The sequence below is a fragment of the Budorcas taxicolor genome, chromosome 8 (genome assembly GCF_023091745.1).
Source record: "Budorcas taxicolor isolate Tak-1 chromosome 8, Takin1.1, whole genome shotgun sequence".
Taxonomy (NCBI): Eukaryota; Metazoa; Chordata; class Mammalia; order Artiodactyla; family Bovidae; genus Budorcas; species Budorcas taxicolor.
In genome coordinates, this window is record NC_068917.1 from 100,119,250 (window position 1) to 100,145,475 (window position 26,226).

Here is a 26,226-nt window from a genome sequence, read left to right on the forward strand (position 1 = left end):
TCTATACACTAGTAATGGACAATCTGAAAATGAAATTTTAAGATCAGTTTCATTTATAATGTCAAAAAGAATAAAATGCTTAAGAATAAGCGAAACTGTGAAAGCTATCTGCTGAAAACTACAAATGCTATTGAGAAACAAAAGAACTAAATTAATGTGATATATACCATACTCGTGGATTAGAAGACTCAATATTGGGAATGCTTCCCAAACTGATCTACAGATTCAGTGTGGTCTATCAGAATCTCAGTAGGCTTTTTTCTTTGGTAGAAATTGATAAACTCACACAAAATGTATATAGAAATGCAAAGGACCTAGAATAGCATAAGCAGTATGAAAAAAGAACAAAATTGGAAGACTCATCCTTCCTGACTGCAACTTTTACTGTAAAGCTACAGCGATCCAGAAAGTATGGTATTGATATAAGGACAGATATATGATCAGTGGTACAGAAGAAAAAGTTCAGTAATAAATCCTGATATATGTGGACAGTTGATGTTTATCAGAGGTGCCAAGGTAGTAAGGAAACGATAGTTTTTCAACAAGTAGTGTTGTCCAGTTGGATTTCCATGTGGAAAATAGAGATTGTTGACCCTTATGTCACTCAATGGACATGAATTTGAGCAAACTTCAGGAGATAATGAAGGACAGGAACGCTTGGTGTGCTGCAGTCCATGGGGTCGCAAAGTGTCATACACCACTTAGAAACTGAACAAGAAACACAATGTCGCTCAAATTTCTCTTGGGGAAAAATTCTTAGATATGATATAATAGCTGTGATCATTAAAAAAATCAATAAATCAGGTGTCATCAAAATTAAATTGTTGCTCTTCAGAAGACACCATTAAGCAAATGAAAAGGCAAGCAACAGATTGGAGGCAAATATTTGCAAAATAACTGTCTAACAAAAGACTTCAACCAAAATATACATAAAGAACTTTTGCAACTCAGTAATAAGAAGATTAACAGTTCAATTAAAAATGAGGGAAAGTTCTGAATAGGCACTCTATGTTGGAGGATATGCAAATAAGCTCATGAAAAGATGCTTAATGAGACTCACCATTAATAAGACCCATCCACTAGAATGGCTAAAACTAAGAAGACCGACAGCACCAAGTGTTGATGAGGATGTGAAGAAACTGAAAATCTCACACATGGATGAACGGCATGTTATCTGGCACATCTGCTTTGGAGCATTTTGTCAATTTGTTTAAAAGTGAAACCCACACTTTACCATCTGATCCAGCAAGTCTGCTGTCACATAAAGTGGCTGCATAAACAAAATGTGCTGTATCCAGACAGTGGAATACTACTGATCAATGAAAGAAATGAGCTACTGACACGTGTAACAGTGTGGCTAAATCTCAGAATCATCACGTTCAACGGACAAAGTGAAAGTCATTCAGTCGTGTCTGACTCTTTGCGACCCCCATGAACTGTAGCCTGCCAGGCTCCTCTGTCCATGGGATTCTCCAAGCCAGAATACTGGAGTGGGTAGCTGTTCCCTTCTCCAGGGGATCTTCCCAACCCAGGGAAGGAATCCAGGTCTCCCACATTGCAAGCAGATTCTTTACCATCTGAGCCACCATGGAAGCCCAAAGCCAGACACAAAATACTAGATGTGCAATTTCTAGAAAAGGCAGAATTAAGGAGACAAAGCAGATCAGAAGCTGTTTGGGACTGGAGGTTTGGAGCAGAGATCGATGGCAGATGGTTTGAGGGAGCTTCTTAGAGTCATAGAAGATGGTAGAGAGTTGTACCAGTGCATACATTTACTAAAACTCATGGAAATGTTCACTTGAAATAGGTGAATTTTATGGTAATTATACCTAAAAGATGCAAGTTCCCCATGAGCTGACACATGGTCAGCCTTCAGTACATGTTAATTTTCTGCAGTCTTCTTACAAGGTGCATCTTGAGAACAGATAGATCTATAAAGATGCAGAGATCCAGATGAATGTGTATACTGTCAAAAATAAAACGTGCAAAAGACGTAGCAATTGGTCTAAACTGAGGTTTACTTGCTTTTCTAGTAAAATGATGTGTTGAGTGTGTTGCTATTACATTCTTCCACGAGTAGCTTTAGGTGAGTTTGTGTGGTGGAGAGAATATATACAAGAAACTAAAAGACACTATGGGATGTATTTTCAGTCACAGAAGTTCATTAAACAGAACTGGACATTCAAAACTGGACTCCTAAATTCTGCCTTCAAAGCTTGTAAACTTCAGGAATGTCTCTGAAGACGTCAGACTGTTATCATTTCATGGACTGGACAGAATACTAGTTCAGCAGAAAGGATCCCTGAAATCAAATAAACCATTCCACTGAAAAACGAAACTCTCAAGTGCCCTGGATTTACACTGCTGTGTTTATCCTCAGAATGTGAAGGTGAAATAGAAAAGGAGTGACATCAGTACTTTCATTTTTTCTCTTTTTATTTGTTTTAGCACCTTCATTTTTCAGGTGTCACAGAATCTTGTCTTCCTCGATCTTTTTCTTTGCACCAGTGAACAAAGAATCTTACTTAGAATCTCTTGGAATCTAAAGTAAACAGTAGAGGCTATTTGGAATTTTAGTTTTTCATCCTTCAACTCCCCCCTTTTTTTTTTCTATCTCATAAAGTCTTCTCGAGGTGGACTATTCTGTCCTTTTAATCTCTCTCTATGTTCCTCCCTCTCTCTCACACACACACGAATGAAATTATGTGTCAGTAATGCCATCTATTAGGAATGCTGGTGCAAGGTGAAGATGTAACATTTCTGGGAACCTTGAAGTCGTGAAAAAGCCAAACCTCACATTTCTCACATTTGGAAAACCACACATATATTTTTCTTTGAAGAAAGTTTAAGTATCTGCAATACCTTGTTAGTGTTCTTTATGATTCTGAAGTCTCTTTGCTAGTTTAAGGAACATAAAAATATATTATCTCTAACATGGTTTGCTCGTAAAATTGTCATGTTAGCTATATTAAATTTAGAAGGATAGTCTATTCAGGCAATACACATTCACTAATTGAATTTACTTTGAAATGTTTTTAATTTTTTATACAAATGGAGCCTCAGGCGGCTGAACTCTAAGGAACTCGTATCTCTTACTTTTTGTCATTTTGAAGGAAGCAGCAGATCATTCAGCTTAGGAGGAATAGCCAATGTTTTACTTATTCCAGTAAAATTGTTCCACTCTCTGGACCAGTGAAATCCATGATGGCAAAAAAAAGTTACATCAAATATTTGTTTCCAGCAAAGGAAATAAGAAATAAAAGAAGAACCTTTGCCGACTCCAAACCATAAAATACACCTTAGGCCATGCTTTTTTGGACTGGGTTTACTTTCTGAACTAAGTACTAGCATTCTAGCTTTATCACCTCCATGGGTTCCTGCAAGCTGAAGTCTTTTCAAAAGATTGTCATTTCATCTCTGCTCTCCCTCGTGTTAGTTGCTTCTGAATTTGTCAACTGTAGACCTGCTTCTTTCATGTATTTTGGAAGACCAAAAATATCAGAGGTAGATGAGCAAAAGGTTTGGTAATTTTTCAGAGGGATGTGCCTGGCAGAACCATAGATGGTATTTCTCAAATAGGTATTTGGAAATGTTCTTAGCCTGTAACCTTTGGAACAGTCCACTAAAGTCTCCTGCCAGTGGGACTTCCCTAATGATCCAGTGGTTAAGATTTGACCTTCCAATGTAAGGGGTAAGGGTTTGATCCTTGATCCTTGAGCTAAGATACCACATGCCTTATGACCAAAAAAGTAGAATATAAACACCAGAAACCATATTGTAACAAATTCAAGAAAGACTTTAAAAATGGGCCACATCAAAAAAAAAAATCTTAAAAATGCATACATTTGTTGCTGTTCAGTCTCCCAGTCGTGTCTGACTCTTTGCAACCCCATGGACTGCAGCACACCAGACCTCCCTGTCCCTCACCATCTCCCAAAGGTTGCCCAAGTTCTTGTCCATTGCCTCGGTGACACCATCCAGCCATCTCATCCTCTGACGCCCTCTTCTCCTTCTGCCCTCAATCTTTCCCAGTCATCAGGGACTTTTCCAATGAGTCAGCTGTTCTCATCAGATGACCAAAATATTGGAGCTTCAGCTTCAGTCCTCCCAATGAGTATTCAGGGTTCATTTCCTTTCGTATTGACTGGTTTGATCTCCTTGCTGTCGAAGGGACTCAGTCTTTCCCGCAACACAGTTCGAAGGGAATGGCAAACCACCCCAGTATACTTGCCATGAGAACCTCATTAACTGTATAAAACACAAAAAGATAAGCACCAAAAGATGAGTTTCCCAGGTTGGACAGTGTCCAATATGCTATTGGGGATGAGCAGAGGACAACATACTTACATACGTGCATAAAAAATAAAGTATCCAGCCAAAATGAATGGCCTCTGCTTCCAAATTTGCGTAGAACTTTCCTTCTTCGTCTATTCAGGCATGTGTTCATGCAGCCTCAGCTTGTATTTAACTCTTAACATGATTCTGTCTTGCCACTGGGTGCAACATTCTTAAAATGAAAGCCACAATGTTTACCTCTCTTTCCTTCTCAAATCTCACCATGGTGCCCTGCATATAATTAAGTCTCCACTAGCTGGTTGCTAAATAAATCAATAAGTGAAATCACTTTTCAGATGAGAAATTTTAAGTATCCTGTTTGTCCAGATAACCAGAACATGGCAGCAGCAGCATCTTGGCCTCTGGATTTCGAGTTCTGGAGATTGGCAACAGCTCAGTTGGCTGACAACAAAATTCTTTGACTTTTAACGATGCCTTTCACTTGGCTTTCTTGAGTGCTTGTGACTGGGGTTGTGCTGAGATTCTCAAAATGATTGATTTCGTCTGAACTTTTGCTAAGTCAGGTCTGGCAACAGCGTGTTTTCTGTTCTAACTCAATGATCGCAAAAGAAAGTAGGTACTCTCCTTGACGTCTATGCGCCATACCCTTCCGGTCCTTTAACAGCCTTCATTCTTCCTGTCCTTGTCCTTAAAATGGTTTTTACTTTTGAAGAAAATATTCTCAAATGATTCTTCCTGCTTCATCCCATCAAACTTTGGAATGAACATTATTGTCACAGTACTTTTTTCTCCCTTATTCTTGTGTTCAGCCAGTGTCCCATGGATAATTTGTACATGTTTTGTAAGCAGTTTTGCATTTCAACAGATGATCTGTATTCTAATGGGGAAAGCGGGAGCTGTGTCACCTGAAGGTGTGAGTTCAAACCTGGCCTATCACTTAACTTGTTTAGTGTTCTGTTTGCCTCATCTACAAATATGGAAGATGACACATAGCTTGCAGATTGATCATAAGGGTTACGTGATATGTGTAAAAATGACTGTATTAATTTTTAGCATATAATTATTTGGTAAGCATTAGAATACAGCCCTGGGGTTTCTTTGGAAGGAATGATGCTAAAGCTGAAACTCCAGTATTTTGGCCACCTCATGCGAAGAGTTGACTCATTGGAAAAGACTGATGCTGGGAGGGATTGGGGGCAGGAAGAGAAGGGGACGACAGAGGATTAGATGGCTGGATGGCATCACCGACTCGATGGACGTGAGTCTGAGTGAACTCTGGGAGTTGGTGATGGACAGGGAGGCCTGGCGTGCTGCAATTCATGGGGTCGCAAAGAGTCAGACACGACTGAGCGACTGAACTGAACTGAGAACAAAATCTTTTAGAAAAATGTCCAGTTTTATTAGCAAGCAAATTTATACCTTGGCATACAATATTATGAAGTCCTTTATACTTTATACTTTACGATTGCCTCTGGTAAATTCAGTAACATGTGTCAACTAGATGACTGGCCTTATACTCTGCACTGAGCCTATAAAACTAAATAAGAAATGGTTGCTACCCTAGAAGAGTTTATAAGCAAGCAAGTGAGATGAGCTTAAACAAAGAGTCACAGCCAGCATGGTAAGTACTGGATAAAAGTTTCTATCAAATAGGAGGGCAGCATACTTGCTTAGCAAGTGTGTCATGACTCATCTTTCATAGAACCTTAATACACCGGGCTGCTTTCTAGAAGCTTTTCCAAGAGCTCTGATTGAAAGGCTCATTGAGAATTCACGACTTTTACCTGCGTCTTTGACCATCTCCCGGTAAGATTCGTAGAGACAACACTTTGCTGAACCTTTGTCCCACTGGTTCCTTTCCCTCATTCCTATTCTGACTTTCAGAGACAGGCAAAGAAGATCCACTGGGGAAGCCACCTGAAAGCCTAAGTCAGGGGTGGGCAAACGCTGGCCCGTGGACCAAAATCAGAACCACTGCCTATTTATATGGTCTGACAGCCAAGAATGGTTTTGACATTTTTTAATAGGTTCACAAAAATCAAGAGAGTAATATTTCGTGACATGTGAAATTACATGAAATTCAAATCTCAATGTCCCTAAGTATAGTTTCCTGGGAACACAGTCACGCTCATCCATTTCCGTATTATCTGTGACTGCTTTCAAGATAGAGGATAATTGAGTAGTTGCGACAGCCTATGTGGTCCAGAAAGCCTAAGAAAACTTGCTCAACTGGCCTTTCGCAGAAAAATTTTCTGGCCTGGGCCATAAGTCCTTTAAAGTCTTTGTAACTACATATTCTCAGTTTGTGACTGACATGGTCATTTCTGATGTAAGAGGCAGTTTTTCCATGTTCTCTGCTGTCACTTCTTCTAGAAGTAAGAAGTTTGCTTGGCCTTTCTCCTTAACATGAGCATGCACCGTTAGGTAATGTGCACACCCTGCTCGGGTGTCTCTTTTTCAATGTACAAGTGTTAAAAGTCGCTAGGAGGGGGCCTCTGGAAAGGTTAAGTAGATTTTTCTTCATCATCGTCTCCTCCACTTGATGTCTGCTAGGCAACCTGTAGATGAGAGTGCCCAGTGTCATTCTTCCCTTTACAAGCAAGTTTATATCAGTCTTTCCTGCAAAACTGGTTTGTCCCCCAGGACAGTATGAAAATGCATGTGCAACTTGGTTACATTTGTAAATCACATAACACTCCGCTCCTCTTAGAAGTAAGAACTCGAGTTCTTAGAAGAATTCTTAGAAGTAAGAATTAGTATGGAAATTCCTCTGCTAAGGACAGATCAAAACCATTTTGCTGACTGGCTAGCAAGCAACTAACAAAGGGACAAATGTAGTGCTGCAGCTTGAGCATCCAGCGTGAGCATGGAAGGGTGTGCAGTGTCCCCACTTCAGTGTGAAGGGGAACAGGTTTTGCTGCTCATTGGCACTTCATCTCACTTCCTTACTAGACAAGTTTTCACACAGTTCTGCGTGAGTAGCCCTCACAGGTGACTTTGGGTTCATGGACATTCACAAATCCCTTTACTGTCTTGAGTGATTATGTATTTGAACAGTCTACCCTTTAAAAGCGTGGATGGCTTCTTCTGCCTTCAGAAGGCTCCAAGGAGCCAGGTTCTAGAACACATACTCAGCATTGCTCTCTTTCTCCCTCTGTTGTGGCCCTTTTGGGAAACAAGGTGATAAATTGCTTCTCATCTCCAAAGAAAAAAAGTGAATGTCCCTCCATAGGTCTTCTGGCCCATTAAGAAGTTGGTCAGATACCCACTAGTTTCTGGGTCCAGAAAGTACTGATGATGTACCAGTATGAACATTTTAGAAGCCAACTTAGAAATATATTGGAACTGTAATACAAAATCTGTATATCATTTGACTTTGACACAATTTCATGTCTAAGAATTTAGCCTATAAAATCTAAACATGAAAGAAACGTTTATATACTGCAAGTCTTACTACTGTGTTTTTTTTTAATTAATCTATTTTTTAAAAATTTAGTTGAATTACAATGTTGTATTAATTCCAGGTGTATAGCAGAGTGGTTCAAATATGTATATATCCATTATTTTTCAGATTATTTCCCCATATAGGTTATTGCAGAATATTACAGAATATCCCCTGTGATATACAGTAGGTCCTTATTAGTTATCTGCTTTCTATATAGTAGTGTGTATATATCAATCCCAATCTCCCCGTTATCCCTACCCCTCTCCCCCCCATTACTGTAAGTTAGTATTATACATCTATAACCCTATTTCTGTTTTGTAAATATGTTCATTTGTGCCGTTTTTTTAAGATTCCACATATAAGCGATACCGTATGATAAATATCTTTCTCTGACTTACTTCACTGAGTGTGATGATTTGTGGGTCCATCCATGTTATTACAAATGTCATTTTCATTCATTTTTCTATGGCTAAGTAGTACATGGTGGTTTAGTTGCTAAGTCGTGTCCTACTCTAGTGACCCCATGGACTGTAGCCTGCCAGGCTCCCCTGTCCATGGGATTCTCCAGGCAAGAATACTGAAGTGGGTTGCCATTTCCTTCTCTAGGGGATCTTCCCGACCCAGGAATTGAACCTGGGTCTCCATCATTGCAGGCAAATACTTTACCGACTGAGCTATGAGGGAAGCCCAAGTATATATATGTACCGCATATTCTGTGTTCATTTCTCTGTCAATGGACATTTAGCCTGCTTCCATTTCTTGGTTATTGTAAACAGTACTGCACTGAACGTTGAGGTACATGTATCTTTTCAAATTATGATTTTCTTCAGATTTATGCCCAGGAGTGGGGTTGCTGAGTCATTTTTAGTTTTAAGGAACCTCTATCGTGTTCTCTTCTGTTAGGGCTGTACCATTTAATAGTATGAACCTAACAGAAGCAGAAGATATTAAGAAATACACAGAAAAACTATACAAAAAGATCTTCATGACCCAGATAAACACAATGGTGTGATCACTTTCCTAGAACCAGACATCCTGGAATGCAAAGTCAAGTGGGCCTTAGGAAGCATCACTATGAACAAAGCTAGTGGAGGTGATGGAATTCCAGTTGAGCTATTTTCAAATCCTAAAAGATGATGCTGTGAAAGTGCTGCATTCAACATGCCAGCAAATTTGGTAAACTCAGCAATGGGCACAGGACTGGAAAAGGTCAGTTTTCATTCCAATCCCAAAGAAGGGCAATGACAAAGAATGTTCAAACTATCACACAACAATCGCACTCATCTCACATGCTAGCAAAGTAAGGCTTAAAATTCTCCAAGCCAGGCTTCAACTGTACGTGAACCATGAATTTCCAGGAGTTCAAGCTGAAATTAGAAAAGACAGAGGAACCAGAGATCAAATTGCCAACATCCACTGGATCATAGAAAAAGCAAGAGAGTTCCAGAAAAACATCTACTTCTGCTTTATTGATTACACCAAAGCCTTTGACTGTGTAGATCACAACAAACTGTGGAAAATTCTGAAAGAGATCAGAATACCAGACCACCTTACCTGCCTCCTGAGAAATCTGTATGCAGGTCAAGAAGCAACAGTTAGAATTGGACATGGAACAACAGACTGGTTCCAAATCGGGAAAGGAGTACGTCAAGGCTGTGTATTGTCACCCTGCTTGTTTAACTTATATGCAGAGTGCATCATGTGAAATGCTGGGCTGGATGAAGCACAAGATGGAATCAAGATTGCCGGGAGAAACATCAATAACCTCAGATATGCAGATGACACCACCCTTATGGCAGAAAGTGAAGAGGAACTGGAGAGCCTCTTGATGAAAGTAACAGAGGAGAGTGAAAAAGATGGCTTAAAACTCAGCATTCAAAAAACTAAAATCATGGCATCTGCTCCCATCACTTCATGGCATACAGATGGGGAAACACTGGAAATAGTGACAGACTTTATTTGCTTGGGCTCCAAAATCACTGCAGATAGTGAGTGCAGCCATGAGATTAAAAGACACTTGCTCCTTGGAAGGAAAGTTGTGATTGACCTAGACAGCATATTAAAAAGCAGAGACATTACTTTGCTGACAGATGTCCATCTAGTCAAAGCTGTGGTTTTTCCAGTAGTCATGTATGGATGTGAAAGTGAACTATAAAGAAAGCTGAACACTGAAGAATTGATGCTTTTGAACTGTGGTGTTGGAGAAAACTCCTGAGTCCCTTGGACTTACAAGGAGATCCAACCAGTCCATCCTAAAGGAAATCAGTCCTAAATATTCATTGGAAAGACTGCTGCTGAAGCTGAAGCTCCAGTACTTTGGCCACCTGATGTGAAGAACTGAGTCATTGGCAAAGACCCTGATGCTGGGAAAGATAGAAGGCAGGAGGAGAATGGGACCACAGAGGATGAGATGGTTGAATGGCATCACCAACTCGATGGACATGAGTTTGAGCAAGCTTCAGGAGCTGGTGGTGGACAGGGAAGCCTGGTGTGCTTGCAGTCCGTGGGGTGGCAAAGAGTTGGACACGACTGAGCGACTGAACTGAACTGACTGATATTGTTCTCTATAGTGGTTGTACCAATTTACATCCTCACCAGCAGTGTAGGAAGTTTCCCTTTTCTCTACTCCTTCTCCAGCACATGTTGTTTATAGACATTTTCTGTGGGAGCCCACACCATGCAGCATGTGAGATCTTAGTTTCCCAACCAGAGATTGAACCTGTGCCTCCTACTGTGGAAACTTAGGGAGTCTTAACCACCAGACTGCCAGGGAAGTCCCGACTTGTAAACTCTTTCATGATGACCTTTCTGACCAGTATGAAGTGATATATAATTGTTGTTACAATTTGCATTTCTCTAATAATTAGCAATGTTGAGCATCTTCTAATATATTTATTGGCCATATGTCTTCTTTGGAGAAATGTCTATTTAGATCTTCTGTCCACCTGGGTTTTTTGGTTTTTTGATATTGAGCTGTATGAGCTGTTTATATATTTTAGGCATTACTCCCTCATTGGTCACATCGTTTTCAAATATTTTCTCCCATTCTGTGGGTTGTCTTTTCATTTCATTGATGATTTCCTTTGCTGTACAAAACATTTTGAGTTTCATTAGGTCCCATTTTTTTTTAATTTCCCTTGGATAGAAAAATACTGCTGTGATTTATGTCGAAGAGTATTTTGCCTATGTTTGATAGTATCCAGTCTTATATTTAGGTTTTTAATCCATTTTGAGTTTAAGAGTTGACTCATTGGAAAAGACTCTGATGCTGCGAGGGATTGGGAGCAGGAGGAGAAGGGGACGACCGAGGATGAGGTGGCTGGATGGCATCACAGACTCGATGGACGTGAGTCTGAGTGAACTCCGGGAGATGGTGATGAACAGGGAGGCCTGGCGTGGTGCGATTCACGGGGTCTCAAAGAGTTGGACACAACTGAGCGACTGAACTGAACTGAGTTTATTTTTGTGTATGATGTTAGAGAACATTCTAATTTCATTCTTTTACGTACAGTTGTCCAGTTTTCCCAGTACTACTTATTGACTCAGTTCAGTTCAGTCCCTCAGTCATGTCCAGCTCTTTGTGATCCCATGGACTGCAAGCACACCAGGCTTCCCTGTCCATCACCAGCTCCCAGAGCTTGCTCAAACTCATGTCCGTCGAGTTAGTGAGGCCATCCAACCACCTCATCCTCTGTCATACCCTTCTGCTCCTGCCTTCTATCTTTCCCAGCGTCAGGGTCTTTACCAGTGAGTCAGTTCTTCACATCAGGTGGCCAAAGTACTGGAGTTTCAGCTTCAGCATCAGTCCTTCCAGTGAATATTCTGGACTGATCTCCTGTAGCATTGACTGGTTTGATCTCCTTCAAGTCCAAGGGACTCTCAAGAGTCTTCTCCAACACCACAGTTCAAAAGCATCAATTCTTCTGTGCTCAGCCTTCTTCACAGTCCAACTCTCACATCCATACATGACTATTGGAAAAATCATAGCTTTGACTGGATGGACCTTTGTCAGCAAAGCAATGTCTCTGATTTTTAATACACTGTCTTGGTTGGTCATAGGTTTTCTTCCAAGGAGCTAGCATCTTTTAATTTTATGGTTGCACTCACCACCTGCAGTGATTTTGGAGCCTCCTCCCCCAAATAAAGTCTTACTATTTCTATTGTTTTCCCATCTATTTGCCATGAAGTGATGGGACCAGATGCCGTGAACGTAGTTTTCTGAATGTTGAGTTTTAAGCCAACTTTTTCGTCTCTTCTTTCACTTTCATCAAGAGGCTCTTCAGTTCTTATTCACTTTCTGTCTTAAGAGTGGTATCGCCTGCGTATCTGAAGTTACTGATATTTCTCCTGGCAGTCTTCATTCCAGCTTCTGCTCCATCAAGCCCAGCATTTCTCATGATATACTCTGCATATAAGTTATATAATCAGGGTGAAAATATACAACCTTGATGTACTCCTTTCCCGATTTGGAAACAATCTGTTGTTCCATGTCCCATTCTTACTGTTGCTTTTTTACCTGCATACAGGTTTCTCAGGAGGCAGATAAATTTTCCAATTTGTTGTGATCCACACAATCAAAGGTTTTCGTGTAGTCAATAAAGCAGAAGTACTTGCTTTACTTCATGCTTTTTCTTTCAGAACTCTCTTCCTCTTTTGATGATCCAACGGATGTTGGCAATTTGATCTCTGGTTCTTCTGCCTTTTCTAAATCCTGCTTTAACATCTGGGAGTTCACAATTCATGTACTGTTGAAGCCTGGCTTGGAGAATTTTGAGCATTACTTTGCTAGCATGTGAGATGAGTGCAATTGTTGTGTGATAGTTTGAACATTCTTTGTCATTGCCTTTCTTTGGGATTGGAATAAAAACTGACCTTTTCTAGTCCTGTGCCCACTGCTGAGTTTTCCAAATTTGCTGGCATATTGAGTGCAGCACTTTCACAGCATCATCTTTTAGGATTTGAAATAGCTCAACTGGAATTCCATCACCTCCACAAGCTTTGTTCGTAGTGATGCTTCCTAAGGCCCACTTGACTTCGGATTCCAGGATGTCTGTTTCTAGGAAAGTGATCACACCGTTGTGGTTATCTGGGTCATGAAGATCTTTTTGTATAGTTTTTCTGTGTATTCTTGCCACCTCTTGTTAGTATCTTTTACTTCTGTTAGGTCCATACCTTTTCTGTCCTTTATTGTGCCTGTCTTTGCCTGAAAAGTTCTCTTGGTATCACTGATTTTCTTGAAGAAATTTCTAGTCTTTCTGATTCTGTTGTTATCTCTCCCTGCTATTCTTTGGAGCTGTGCATTCAAATGATTATATCTTTCCTCTTCTCCATTGCCTTTCACTTCTCTTCTATTTTCAGCTATTTGTAAGGCCTCCTCAGACAACCATTTTGCCTTTTTGCATTTCTTTTCTTGGGAGGTCTTGATCACTGCCTCCTGTACAGTGTTACAAACCTCCATCCATAGTTCTTCAGCCACTCTATCAAATCTAATCCTTTGAATCTATTTTTCACTTCCATTGCATAATTGTAAGGGATTTGATTTAGGTCATACCTGAGTACTCTAGTGGTTTTCCTACTTTCTTCAATTTAAGTCTCAATTTGGTAATAAGGAGTTCATCATCTGAGCCACAGTCAGCTCCTCTGTTTTTGCTGACTATCCAGAGCTTCTCCATCTTTGGCTGCAAAGAATATAATCAGTCTGATTTCAGTATTGACCGTCTGGTGATGTCCATGTGGAGAGTCTTCTCTTGTGTTGTTGGAAGAGGGTGCTTCCTATAACCAGTGCATTCTCTTGGCAAAACTGTTAGTCTTTGCCCTGCTTCTTTTGTGCTCCAAGGCCAAATTTGCCTGTTACCTCAGGTATCTCTTGACTTGCTACTTTTGCATTTCAGTCCCCTGTAATGAAAAGGACATCTTTTTGGGGTGTTTGTTAGTTCTAGAAGGTCTTCTAGATCTTCATAGAACTGTTCAACTTCAGCTTCTTCAGCTACTGGTCGGGGCATAGACCTGGATTACTGTGATATTGAATGATTTGCCTTGGAAATGAACAGAGATCATTCTGTCGTTTTTGAGACTGTATCCAAGTACTGCATTTCAGACTCTTTTGTTAACTATGATGGCTACTCCCATTTCTTCTAAGGGATTCTTGCCCATAGTAGTCGATATAATGGTCATCTGAGTTAAATTCGCCCTTTCCAGTCCGTTTTAGTTCACTGATTCCTAAAATGCCGATGTTCACTCTTGCTGTCTCCTATTTGACCACTTCCAATTTCCCTTGATTCATGGACCTAACGTTCCAGGTTCCTGTGCAGTATTGCTCTTTACAGCATCAGACTTTACTTCCATCACCAGTCACATCTGCAACTGGGCGTTATTTTCACTTGGCTGTGTCGCTTCATTCTTTCTGGTTTTATTTCTCCACTCTTCTCCGGTAGCATATTGGGCACCTACCAACTTGGGAAGTTCATCTTTCAGCATCATATCTTTTTGCCTTTTCATACTTTTCTCAAGGCAAGAATAGTGAAGTGGCTTGCCATTGATCTCTCCAGTGGACCACCTTTTGTCAGAACTCTCCACCATGACTTGTCCAAAGAGACTCTCTTTTCTCCAGTGTATGTTCTTGCCTCATTTTAATTGACCGTAGGTACATGAGTTTATTTCTGAGCTTTCTATCCTGTTCCATTGATCTGTATTTCTATTTTTGTGCCAGTGCCATACTGCTTTGATGTCTAGCTTTGTAGTATAATTTGAAGTCAGGGAACCTGATTCCTCCAGATCCATTTTTCTTTCTCAGAATTGCTTTAGCTATTCAGGGTCTTTTGTGTTCCCATACAAGTTGTAACATTTTTTTGTTCCAGTTCTGTGAAGAAAAATGCCATTGGTAATTTGATAGGGATTGCACTCAATGTGTAGAATGCTTTGGGTGGTATAGTCATTTTGACAATATTGACTCTTCCCGTTCAAGAACGTGGTATAGCTTTCCATCTGTTTGTCTCTTCAGTTTCTTTCATTAGCATCTTACAATTTTCAGAGTACATGTCTGTTGTCTCCTTAGGTAGGTTTATTCCTAGGTATTTTATTCTTTCTGATAATAAATGGAGCTGTTTCCTTAATTTCTCCTCCTGATCCTCGAATGTTAGTCTAAAACATTTCTGTGTGTTAATTTTATATTCTGCGATCTTACTGAACTCATTGATGGATTCTAGTAGTACTCTGGTGGCATCTTTAAGATATCCATATATTGTTTTCATGTCAGCTGTAAACAGCGACAGTTTCACTTCTTTTCTAATTTTGATTCCTTTTATTTCTTTTTCTTTTCTGATTGCCATGGCTAAAACTAAGCATGAAAGCCTTATATAGGAAGGCTTACTACTGCATTTTTAATAGTGAAAAGCCAGAAATAACCAAAGGTAAACTCACATGGGAAGAGTCAAGTAAACTATAACATACTCACTTGACAAAGTATTTTGTGGTGATTGGATGTATACCTATATTAAATGTATACATATATTAAATAGATATATACAGAGATTGATATTTATGTCATACCAGGCATAAAAAAGCAGTATTGTACATCATCTGTGAGAGAACAGAGATCCAGAAATATAACAGCTTCTTTGAGTTTTTTTCTGTTTGCTAATTTTTCATTGTATATGTTTATGGGAAAGAAAACTATATTAAATGAAAATGCAGACACCTAGTAATTAGGAGGTGAGAACCATGCCCACTTCAGTCTGGACACCTCGCTGGCCAGTGCAGATCTGGCTCAGCTGCGGGGTGTCTGTCTTCATGGAGTTTGTTCTGTTGGGGAGGCAGGCCAGAAGATGTTAATTACTGAGTTTATTTTTAATTGAAATGTAGTTAATTTACAACATTGTGTTAGTTTCAGATGTACAGCAAAGTGATTCAGTTACACATATATATGTTCTTTGCTATCATAGGTTATTACAGGATACTGACTACAGTTCCCTGGGCTATGTAAAAGGGGAGGGCAGGGGAGGCTGTTGTGGAAGCCTCGAGCAAGGATATTTAACCAAGGAGGAATTGAGGGAAAGTCCCCCAGATGCAGTGACATTGGAGCGAGGCTGGTATGATAGGCTGAGGAGGAACCACATCAGGGAGGCAGGCTGGACAGAGTTTCACCCGGAAGTTACGGCCTGTGCAGAAAGAGGCCCCAAATCAAGAGATTGGCCTGTTCCAGGAACCTCAATAAGTTTGGGATTGTGGGAGCAAAGGGGAGTCAGCTTAAGGGAGAGGGTGGGCCAGAATGTAAGATGATAATCAGACACATAAACCACAATAAGAAACTGGGGGTTTATCCTCAGGGCAAGCAGAGATTGACATGAGCAGATTTAATTAAAAAAAAATAAAAATTCCCTCCATTCAACCGCACTGGACGGATAGATATAAGAGGTGGTAAGAATGTACACAGGGAATCTGGCCGGAGGGAGGGAAGGGACAGAGGCTCAGAAATGCAGCCGGAAGGCTTCCTTTTGTATGAAGATGAATCCTAGATTGCTAGTTTGGAGATTAAAGGTATAGTAAGAACTCAACCCTATAAAGAATTTTTAATTTAAAATCTTCTAATTACATAGCAAAAAAAAATCATTTTTATTTTTAAACAAAGATTTTAGAAATCTTTAGGACAAATACATCCTAGGTGAGCCCCTTGGGTGAATGTTATACCATGAAAATGCCACGCACTCCTAAAATTGTGCAAAATCCAAAATGCTAACAGTTTTCCTGTAAAAGGAGAAGAAAGAGGAAGGCGGAAAAGAAAAAATAACATTTGGTTTGGTGACAGATCTCCTTCTGTCACTCTGAGTTCCTTGATAGGCACAGGGCCTGGCACACGGCAGGGCCGCTGGAAGTCCTGAATGAATGAATCAGTGAATGAATGAGCAAAACTGCTGGATTAAGGAAGGCGCTTGACGATTGTTTTTTGGCCTTTCTCAGTCTCATTATTTTTGTTTCCTGGCAATGCCCACCTCTCCTGCCCATTCCACATGCCTGTAGCTAACCTGGCTGAAAGTGGGGAAAAAGTGATAGGAAAAGGCTGCCCCTTTAAGTACCAATCATTTCAAAATATTTTTTCTTTGCATAATTCAGAATTAGGCCAGTTGGAACCTTGCCTCCTTTTCCTAAAAAAAAAAACCTGGCAACCCAGAAAACTTTTATTCAGATATTTGTCATAAATGCTATTTGATTAAAATGTAGACTTTGTGGTAAAACATAACTTCATAAATATGCATTTATGATGCTTCTTATACACATTTCCAAAAGCCAAAATTGGAAAAGGCCACATTCCCAGAAAGGGAAAGGGAAACCACAATTTGGTAAACTGTTGTGTTTCGGATACTATGCAAGGACACTGAGGCCATGTATGTTCAGAGTCCTGTGGTTCATGGCAGACCCTAAACTTGAACTCAGCTCTGTCTGACTTCAAAGCTCCTGCTCCTTGTGCCCTCCCTTTTTGCTTGTTATAAAAATAAATATTTTTAAAATGTGTATAGGTCTGTAGGCATGAGGACAGTAGATAAAACCCTAATTAGAAAGGCAGTCTAAGCAAAAGTCCTTTGCTTGACTGGTACCGTGAACTCTTAGAGGGAAGGAAGAGGAAGAAAGATTCTAACTGGGCTTCCACCTCTTCACCATACTCTTCACCGTAGTCTGTTCAATTGCTCAGTCGTGTCTGACTCTTTGTGACCCCATGAACTGCAGCACGCCAGGCTTCCCTGCCCTTTACTATCTCCTGGAGTTTGCTCAAACTCATGTCCATTGAGTCGGTGATGCCGTTCAATCTTAATCTAATCATTTTTAAAACTTTTTTTCATGAGCAAACAGGAATTTGCCTTCCCTCAGGGTTTCGTGCTGTGATCATTGAAGACCTCTTTTCCACCCTCATGCTGAGCTGTTTTCCAAGTCAACTGATTTCATTCTTAGAGTTGTATCAGTGGATTGTTTCTCTAAGAGAGCTTTTTAATCTCGAGTTTTCTTCCTCGTTTTCAACGCTGCCGACCCGACCCCCACCCTCACCCCCCACGCACATGCATGGCGTTGTGGGGACACATATTACGCTTTCTCACAGGACTGTCTGCTGGCCCTTATACACTGAGGCTCTCTGTCGTGCATTTGTCCCAGTTGATGGTGTTTCCATCTGCCAGGCATATGGAATTGGTGGTGCTCAGCACATCTTTGTTCCAGGCTGGTCCCAGGGAATATTTTGGAACCGTCTTGTAAATTCTCCTTATCATCTCCTGCACCCTCATTACGTGCTATCTCTACTGTAGCAGCTATGGAAATCTGCCTTGGAGTCTAATTAATGAAGTCTGTCTTCCCTCTTCAACTCAAAACTCTATGCCTCTGGAGGCCAGAACTGGGTCTCATTTATCTTCATGGGCCCCTCCCTTGGCCCCCACCAGGGAAAGCATGGAACCCATCACCGTGCTGGTCTGAGTCATCTTGTTGGCTTGGCTTCTGTGCATGCAACTGAAGAAGTTTGGAAAACAGATTAATTGAAGAGAGGGGCTTTGTGTGCTACCATTGTTATGAGAACCCCAAATAGAATATTCCCACGGAGTTTTCACGGGGTGAGTTTTTATTTCTCTTGGATGGTATTTTTGAAGCCAGTTTGGAGTCCCACATTATTCTAACCACATTTTATGTAAACACAAATCAGCCACAGTTAACACTTTAAAAGAGTTTTTAGGGATTTGTCATCTAGATTTTTCTCAGATAATCCCAGCTGTGATGAACAGGCTGTGGTCAGCCTCAGAAACAGTAGTAACACTAAATAATAACAATACTGTCTGACACTTAAACTGGAGTTAGGAATTGAGCAACTGTCATTTGGTCAAAGCTGGGACAGCCCCACAGCCCTCCAGGTTGTGGTGGAAATGTTGGGACTCTCTCTGCTAGTTTTCAGGTTACTTACAGAGCCACTTTCCCTCCAGATATATTTGAAATTTGGGCTTCCCTGGTGGCTCTGATGGTAAAGAATCTGCCTGCCAGTGCAGGAGACATGAGTTCACTCACTGGGTCAGGAAGATCTCCTGGAGGAGGAGATGGCAACCCACTCCTGTATTTTGACCTGGAGAATTCCATGGACAGAGGAGCCTGGCAGGTCACAGTCCATGGGGGTCACAAAGAGTCGGACACGACTGAGCAACTAACACACACACATGAAAGGTACATCCTTGAATTAAACTCAAAAAACGTTTATTGGACATCTGTTCTATACCTCAGGCTTCATGAGACTTGATTTTCGGCTAACTACAGTTCACGTTTCTAACTAAATTTGGTAAGGAAGGTCCAGTATTGACAGTGCCAGTGAAAATGAACATGGGAGCAGAAGACAGATGTGCCTGTAAGAGGGTCAAAATGAAGAAAAGGACCACTTAGGCACTGGTGTAATTTGGTCCTGGTTCTAAAAACACACCCATAGGAAAATGACACTGGACAGCTCTGTCCTCCAGGGAGGATGGTGTTCAGTTGAGGTTTGTGATTCCACTGTTTCTGGGTCTTTTTCAGGTAAGCCGAAACTTTGAGCTGGTTGGACGGGTTAACTTGGATCAGCTGGAGCAGATGAAGGAGAAGATGGAGAGCTCTAGCAGTGACGATGAAGACAAGGAAGAAGAGATGAACAGCAAGGCTGATGACAGAGGTTGGTTCCGTCCCTGCCCCCTGAGCCCCAGATGGCATCCAGCCTGGCCGTGGGGAGACAGAAGGGAGGCAGAAGGTTGTTGGAGGAGGAACAGAAGGAATGATCCTTCTTCGTTAAGTAGCAGAACAGACTGGCTGCAACACGTCAGGGGCCATGTCTTTGCAAACTATTACCAGCTAGAGAAACTCCAAGGAAAACAGACGTTTTCTCTTTAACTGTAGATATACATTTGTTAAAAAATACATGGCGATGATTTGTTTTTATTCAGGAAAACTGTTATCTGGGGAATCTGCAGAGTAAGGACAGACAGCAAGATGGATGGCCCTGTAAAAGCTATCGAGGAATGTAAATGAATTTCCAGTTGAATGCATATTTAAAATTGCTGCTGCTGGGGTGGATTTTGCTGGGGATGGGGGGGGGAGCCACAGAGGGCTTGAGCCTGAGGTCCGAACCCCTCCATGTGTCCTTCTTGCATGGCCCTCCTCTTAACCCTCTGGCTTCCTGCTTTTGCTTTGTAAAGAGAGAGAGAGGAGACCAGTGGCATTTGACTGTCTTTACAGGGGATAGTAGGCAAAGTTCTGAGGGACTTTTGTACTTTTTTCAACTTTCTGTGATTCCATAATTATTTTCAAGATGAAGTTTTTTGAAGTATATTTAGTTGTAGACATACATTTACATGCTCTAGAGTTGGTATTCTGTATTGTTGAACATAGAATATTGTGGAAAAACCAAGATACTACATAAAGAATATAGGTTGGGATATCTTACTGTAGTTATTGCAGACCTATCAAAAGCACATGGATAACCTAAACCTGAGAAATAAATACGATGTCATCCCACTGAAGAGGAGAATGATATCAGTTGCCATTGCGGAACATCATTATGGGCCAAGCCCAGTGTCAGTGGTTTTTATTTAATCTTATATACGGTTAGAGGGCTCTGCAGTTGGTCTCTATGGATTTGGCTCCCAGTTCTGCTGCTTTTTAGTTATATGACTTTGGGTAAATTGTTTTATTTCCTGCACATTCATCATCCTAATAATAACAACTGCCTAGGGTCACTTCCTTAGGGTCACGTAAATCTTAAATGAGATAGCACACAAATATTATTAGTCCAGTTACTGGAACACAGTCACCACTTAATGATAAAACCCTGCAGTGTAGATGGCATTAATTGACATTTTACAAGTAGGGAAATAAAAGCTCAGAATATGTAAGAGCGTGTTCAAAGTTAAAACGAAAACACTGGAGGTTGGGTTTAAGTCTTCTGGCTCCAAAGGAAAATGTCTTTACATACTATACCACGTCCCCTACCCTTTGTGGATGTTCTTCACTGATGGGAACCTGGCCCTGAATTCTGTCAATTCAGTGGTCTTTGGAGCCTCATTGTAAGGCTTGCTTTTGTGGAATTTCTTGGTTTTTCTTCCTAGTTAGTCTGCCAGCCTAGAAAGCCGACTTGGTCATTTTCTTCCAAGGGTCTCCCTCTTCGTTTTCCTGATTTTTCCTGACTTCCACCCCATCCCTCCATGTTTTATCTCTGCTATAGCAGGAAACCACAGCTAAGTGATGATCCAGTTGGGCTTCTGAACCCCCGTGCCTGTGGTCAGTGGATAAATAGAGCACCCACACCATATAGACTGATTGCCCTTGTAAAGTTATGACTTTTATTAGTAGGGGGCACAGTGATCTATTTCTTACAACGGCTGTGATTCAAGAAGCATGGGTTTTAAATTTTCTCTTCTTTCTTAAAAAGCATTTCACAAGTATGTCCTTAGTGATGAATTCTTTAGCATCGTCTGTGCACTGTTACCGGAGTTCCCTCAAAGAGGAAGCACGTGGCAGAGGGCGCATGGGCTCCTTGTCTTCACAGGGCTCTGTGCCCCATCATTCCTCCCCAGGAAATGAATTATCCCTCATTGAAGACCATGACTTTTTAATCTCTAGAACCAAGCATGCATGGTTTTACAGGTTATAAGCATTGCAGAGGCAAGAAGCCGTGTTAGTCCTCCCCTCCCCGGTGCCACGTCCAAAATAATAGCATAGATGATGAGAAGGAAGAGAGGGCAGCTAAATGTGCACGGCACCAGCCATGTTTCCTTGACCGCCCAGCTGCCCCCTCGCACGGGCACTGTGGCATCAGACCAGCTCAGCTCAGTTTGCCTGAGAAGAACTTCATGGTGTCTGATCGCTTCTCCCTAGAAAGCACAGCCTCCACATTCATGAGCCTTAACCGCATGGGGAGAAAAGACGGGGGGACGGGGGGGGGTGGAGAAGCCTGTGTTCCTCTCTCAGAGGGCGGGGGATTTACATGGTAACTTCCAGTCACGTTACTGGGGAAAACCTTCCCGACCCCCTCATCGATTCTTGAAAGAACAGCTCTCCTTTGTCTCATCGCCTTGGAATCAATTTTCCACCATCTAGGTGTATTCTTGCCAACAAGAAGAAACGGCACAGTAGCCTCGGGGTGTTTTTGCCAGACGTTCTGTCTTCCAGGAGTAGAGAGAGTGGGAGGTGGCGTTAGCACAGCTCTGGGGCTAATGGAAGCCATTTGATGTGTGACAGGTAATGATTGGCCTCCTCCTTTGAGGATGAAACAGCATGTGCCGTTGGAGACAATAGATGGTTGGTTTCATGTTTCCTCAGGGTAAGCAAGTGAGTGTGCCAGGAGCAGGCCCCCTCGTTGGCAGCAGAGACCCTCGTCAGGCGCTCCGTTCCGGGGGCTCATGTCCTTGGGGCTACCCCGTTGCCAGCGTGCCTTCCCAACACAGGAAGGCCTGGTCAAGCCTGACCAAGGCCACACGGCAGGTCCTGCCTCAGAAGGCAGCTCCGAGGGACTTTGAAAGGGAGGAATCCAGGCCTGAAGAAATCAAAATGCGCCCAAGCAGTGTCCTCCCCACCCCCTCTCATTATGCAGTTGGGAGGAGTCAGGAAGGCATTCTGTTGATTTCTTGCCCAAGATAATCCCTGCTAAGGAATTAATGCGCAGAGCAGATGGTGCTGTCTCATTTCCAATGAAAAGAATCAAGGAAGATAGTCTGTGCAATTATTTTTAATGGCTTGTGTGGTGATCTTCTTAATTTGTGAGAAAATGTTTCATCTTTTGTTCGAACTGGCCCCATTCACAGTGCTTTTTGTGCTGCAGATGAAGGCAGCTCAGAGACACCTAGCCTGTTAACATCATCCTGAGGATTTTATTTTTCGATTAGATGGAATATTTCAACCAGGAGACACCTTCCTGTAACAGCTCGTGAGTCCAGGCACATGGTGATCAGAGGGGCAGAGATGAGCAGCGTTTGTCTGTGAGCCCTCACTCTTCAGCATGGCTGCAGAGCCGTCTAGGTCCTGCTGTTTATTACCCACGTGAAGATCTGGCCCTCTGTGCTATAATGAAAGACATATGGGCTTGGGACCCAGGATAACACAAAGGCCATATAAGCTCTCCTCTTTGAGGTTGCCAGGAGGCGGGGCCTCCAAACAATTAGCCAGCCAGTCCCCATTTAGCAGGCCCCTCAGGGCCGTGAGGAAGTAAAATGATAGTCGGCACTTGATTACAACAGACCTGTCCAGAAAGGCGTGTGCATGTCCCCATGTTCAAGAATACACCGATGGAGGGCAGCTGGCCAGAACCCCTTACTAGCTGAGGACGTGCTTTCACATTCCCGTCTCCCCATCGTCCGGGATCCGCGTTCCTGCTTTCGGGCGTCGTTTAGTGCTTGCAGCCACCCTGGGAGGTGCAGATTAAGATATCCGTGGCAGAGGGCCACAGGTGGTGAGCCCTCGGCTTTCCCTGGAACGTGTGGAAACCTTGAGGTCTTCTACAACGTGACCTGGCCTTGGGGCTTTCAGGAGCCTATGTTCTTGTTAGTGAGTGGAGAAAAACTGTGTTAAATAGGAAATGAATAGGTGCTAAACTGTGAGGCACCAAGACAGAGCGCCACAGGAGGGAGAGATGTGATAGAAGAAAACACTCAGATGCCATTGCAATGAACAGAAGGGGTTCTTAAGACAAACTCGGGTTATTGGTGACAGAAACAGTTGGGAGGTGAACAGAGGTGGGGGTGCCTAGGGCGTGGGAACAGTTCTCGAGAGTTTCAAGAAACAATCCTTTGGTGGAAGGCCAGCAGGAGAAAGAATAAGGAATCTGGAAATGGGAGGAGGCTCCTAATGAACGTTGACGTCTCTCCTGCCCCTCCAGCTTACAGGTAATACGCCTGCTTTCTCCTCACAGATCTCTTGAGATTTTCTGACCACGGGGCTGCTATCAACACCGAGAAGCGTTTTCCGTGTGAATTTTGTGGACGGGCGTTTTCCCAGGGCTCTGAGTGGGAAAGGCACGTGCTGAGACACGGCATGTAAGTCCCGTGAAGGCCTTCGCTCATCGTGCGAGGTGGCGGTGGCTCCCGACAATACGTAGACCCCTCTGTGTCACACTTCCCGGTCCAGGAGGAGAGGCAGTTGGTCACGAACTGGGTTTCTCCCTTTCCGCTGGTTTTTAAAATGGTCACGCAGACACGAGTCACAGGAGGAGAGATCGTCTTTACGAATGACAGATCCTGCTCAAGCCCTCGTGTAGAAGTATAGCGCTCTCTCCAGCCCGTGTCCCTTCAGCTTTCGTTAGCATGACGTTCTCTGTAGAGCGTGGACCGGGGTCCAGAGATCTGGCTTCTGTTCCTGCCTCTGTGATGACTCATTCCCCGAGTGGCCTTGAACCTTCCCACGCACCTCTTGGTGCCTTCAATGCTCTGCCTCGGGGACAGAGCCCGCTTCTGCCTGCCTCCCAGGTAGGTGGGAGCACACCTGCAGAACACTCCTAAGACCCTTGAACGTAACACTGTCCCCTAGACAAGGCACTTCCAGGCCAGCAGACACTGGGATAGCCTAGGAGTTGGTCCCTTAAGCAGAAAATGCCCCAGAAATAGGTAGTATCTAAACTTCAGAGAATGTAACTAAGCTTCCCAGAATATAACTAGGATGAGACATGGGTCTCATCTTCAGGTTCTTGCTTTTTGTTCATTTCTGTGGGTCTTTCCATTAACTCTTTAATCCCCGAGTTGCGCTTTTAGTCCTGATAGGTATAGCAAATCTGCATTTTCTAGGTTCCTCTGATAGATCTGAGCATAAGACAGTTCTTGCTATGACCACTTATGACTGTATTGTTCCCAGTATAGGAGGGAACTTAAGATCATTATGTTGCTCTAGAAGCAAAGAATGATGTAATCAAAACTGGTATAATAATGGATAGGGCTTCCCTGCTGGCTCAGATGTTAAAGAATCCTCTGTCTGCAATGCAGGAGACCCAGGTTTGATCCCTGCGTTGGGAATATCCCCTGGAGAAGGAAATGGCAACCCACTCCAGTATTCTTGCCTGAAGAATCCCATGGACAGAGGAGCCTGGCAGGCTACAGTCCACGAGGTCGCAGAGAGTCAGACATGACTAAGCGACCAACGTTTTCACTTTCTTTTCATTTTTATAGGTTCAGATTTTTAATAAGATACCAGAAATATATGAGCTGAGTATAACAGATAGCAGGGATAAATCACTCACAGTCCAGTCAATTTGTCTGTGGCACTTGTAAGACCCCCAAGACCTTTTTAGGATCAGAGATATAAGAATATAAAAAAATAATAATTTTTTTTTACCTAGGGAAAAATACATATACTCACCTGTCACTCCCATGAATGTTTCCCCAGGGCATTGAATGACACCAAGCAGGTGAGCCGAGAAGAAACCCACCTGAAGGGTAACATGGAGGACAGTATTAAGATGCCCTCTATAGAGGAAAAGGAAGATGATGGAACAATCGGGATAGACTTTTCCTTAAAGAACGAACCAGTAGCCATCTGTGTTGTAGCTGCTGACAAATCTCTCCTGGAGAATGCAGAGGCCAAAAAAGAATAAGCATTTGGTGAAATTCTTAATCACCCCTTACTTGAACCATGATGAAAAAGAAAAGTGGGAGGGCCAGCTTGGGCTGAGAAGGGGGGGGACAGAAAAGAGAAGACAGAACAAAGCTGCTTTTTAGGACTGAACAATCTATTTTCAAAGCACTGGTACCTGTGTGAGTGAGTATGTAAATTAAAGTTATTTAAATGGTTGGAATATGTGGCTCCTTTTCCATCACTACATCTTTCCTTCCGGATCTTCATCGTGGAAGTTTCGTTTGTTGCGGAAGCACCGGAAGCACCTCCCTTGCACACCTGTGCACTATGGTGGTCTTGGACAGTATGTGGAAGCAGAAGCTCCGTGACGGTAGAAGACTTCTCTTAGGGGAACAACTTTTTGACGCACAAGTTTTGGTGCGTTTTTATAGTTTTAATACCTTAAGCTTTTTCAAGACCTAACTGCAGCCGCTTTGGGAAAAAACAAACAGAAAAAAAACAAAAACAAAAAACAGAAAAAAAAAAAACTGCTTTGCATAAAACAGTCACCTGTTTCCTAGTACCTCAAACTTAACCAAGGGAATTCTCTGCATTTGTCAGTACTACCTGTCGTCATTGTGGTTAAATGTAGAGAGAACTGCTGGGCAAGATGGTGAATGGAGAAAAAAAAAAAGAGTTTTAAAGAAAGGAACACAAATTGTGCTTAAAATCCCCACGTGGGTTTTATTTCTTAAAATACTGTGATTTTTTTAATTATTTTAGTAAAAAACAAGACAAAAAAAAAGAAACAGACTTTAATTATTAGATAAATGTTTGTGAATTGTCATCCTTTATTCCAGGTAAGCTGTTTATTAGTGTTCAACTATAATTTAGAATTTGGTAGATTTCATGTGAGCTAATTTTAAGGTGACTTTGGAGTTTTGTTTGCCACATGTTTATTTTCT

At 42.0% G+C, this 26,226-nt stretch overlaps 1 protein-coding gene across 1 annotated transcript in view; it reads left to right on the plus strand.

Moving 5' to 3' along the window:
- The window catches only part of ZNF462 (zinc finger protein 462), a 152,055-nt gene extending 126,444 nt beyond the window's left edge, over positions 1-25,611 (plus strand). Inside the window, exons 11-13 of the mRNA XM_052644931.1 lie at positions 19,271-19,403; positions 23,631-23,754; positions 25,094-25,611. Of these exons, the coding sequence (XP_052500891.1) occupies positions 19,271-19,403; positions 23,631-23,754; positions 25,094-25,301 (465 nt within the window). The 3' untranslated portion in view covers positions 25,302-25,611. The remainder of the gene's footprint in view (positions 1-19,270; positions 19,404-23,630; positions 23,755-25,093) is intronic.
- The last annotated feature ends 615 nt before the right edge of the window (positions 25,612-26,226 follow it).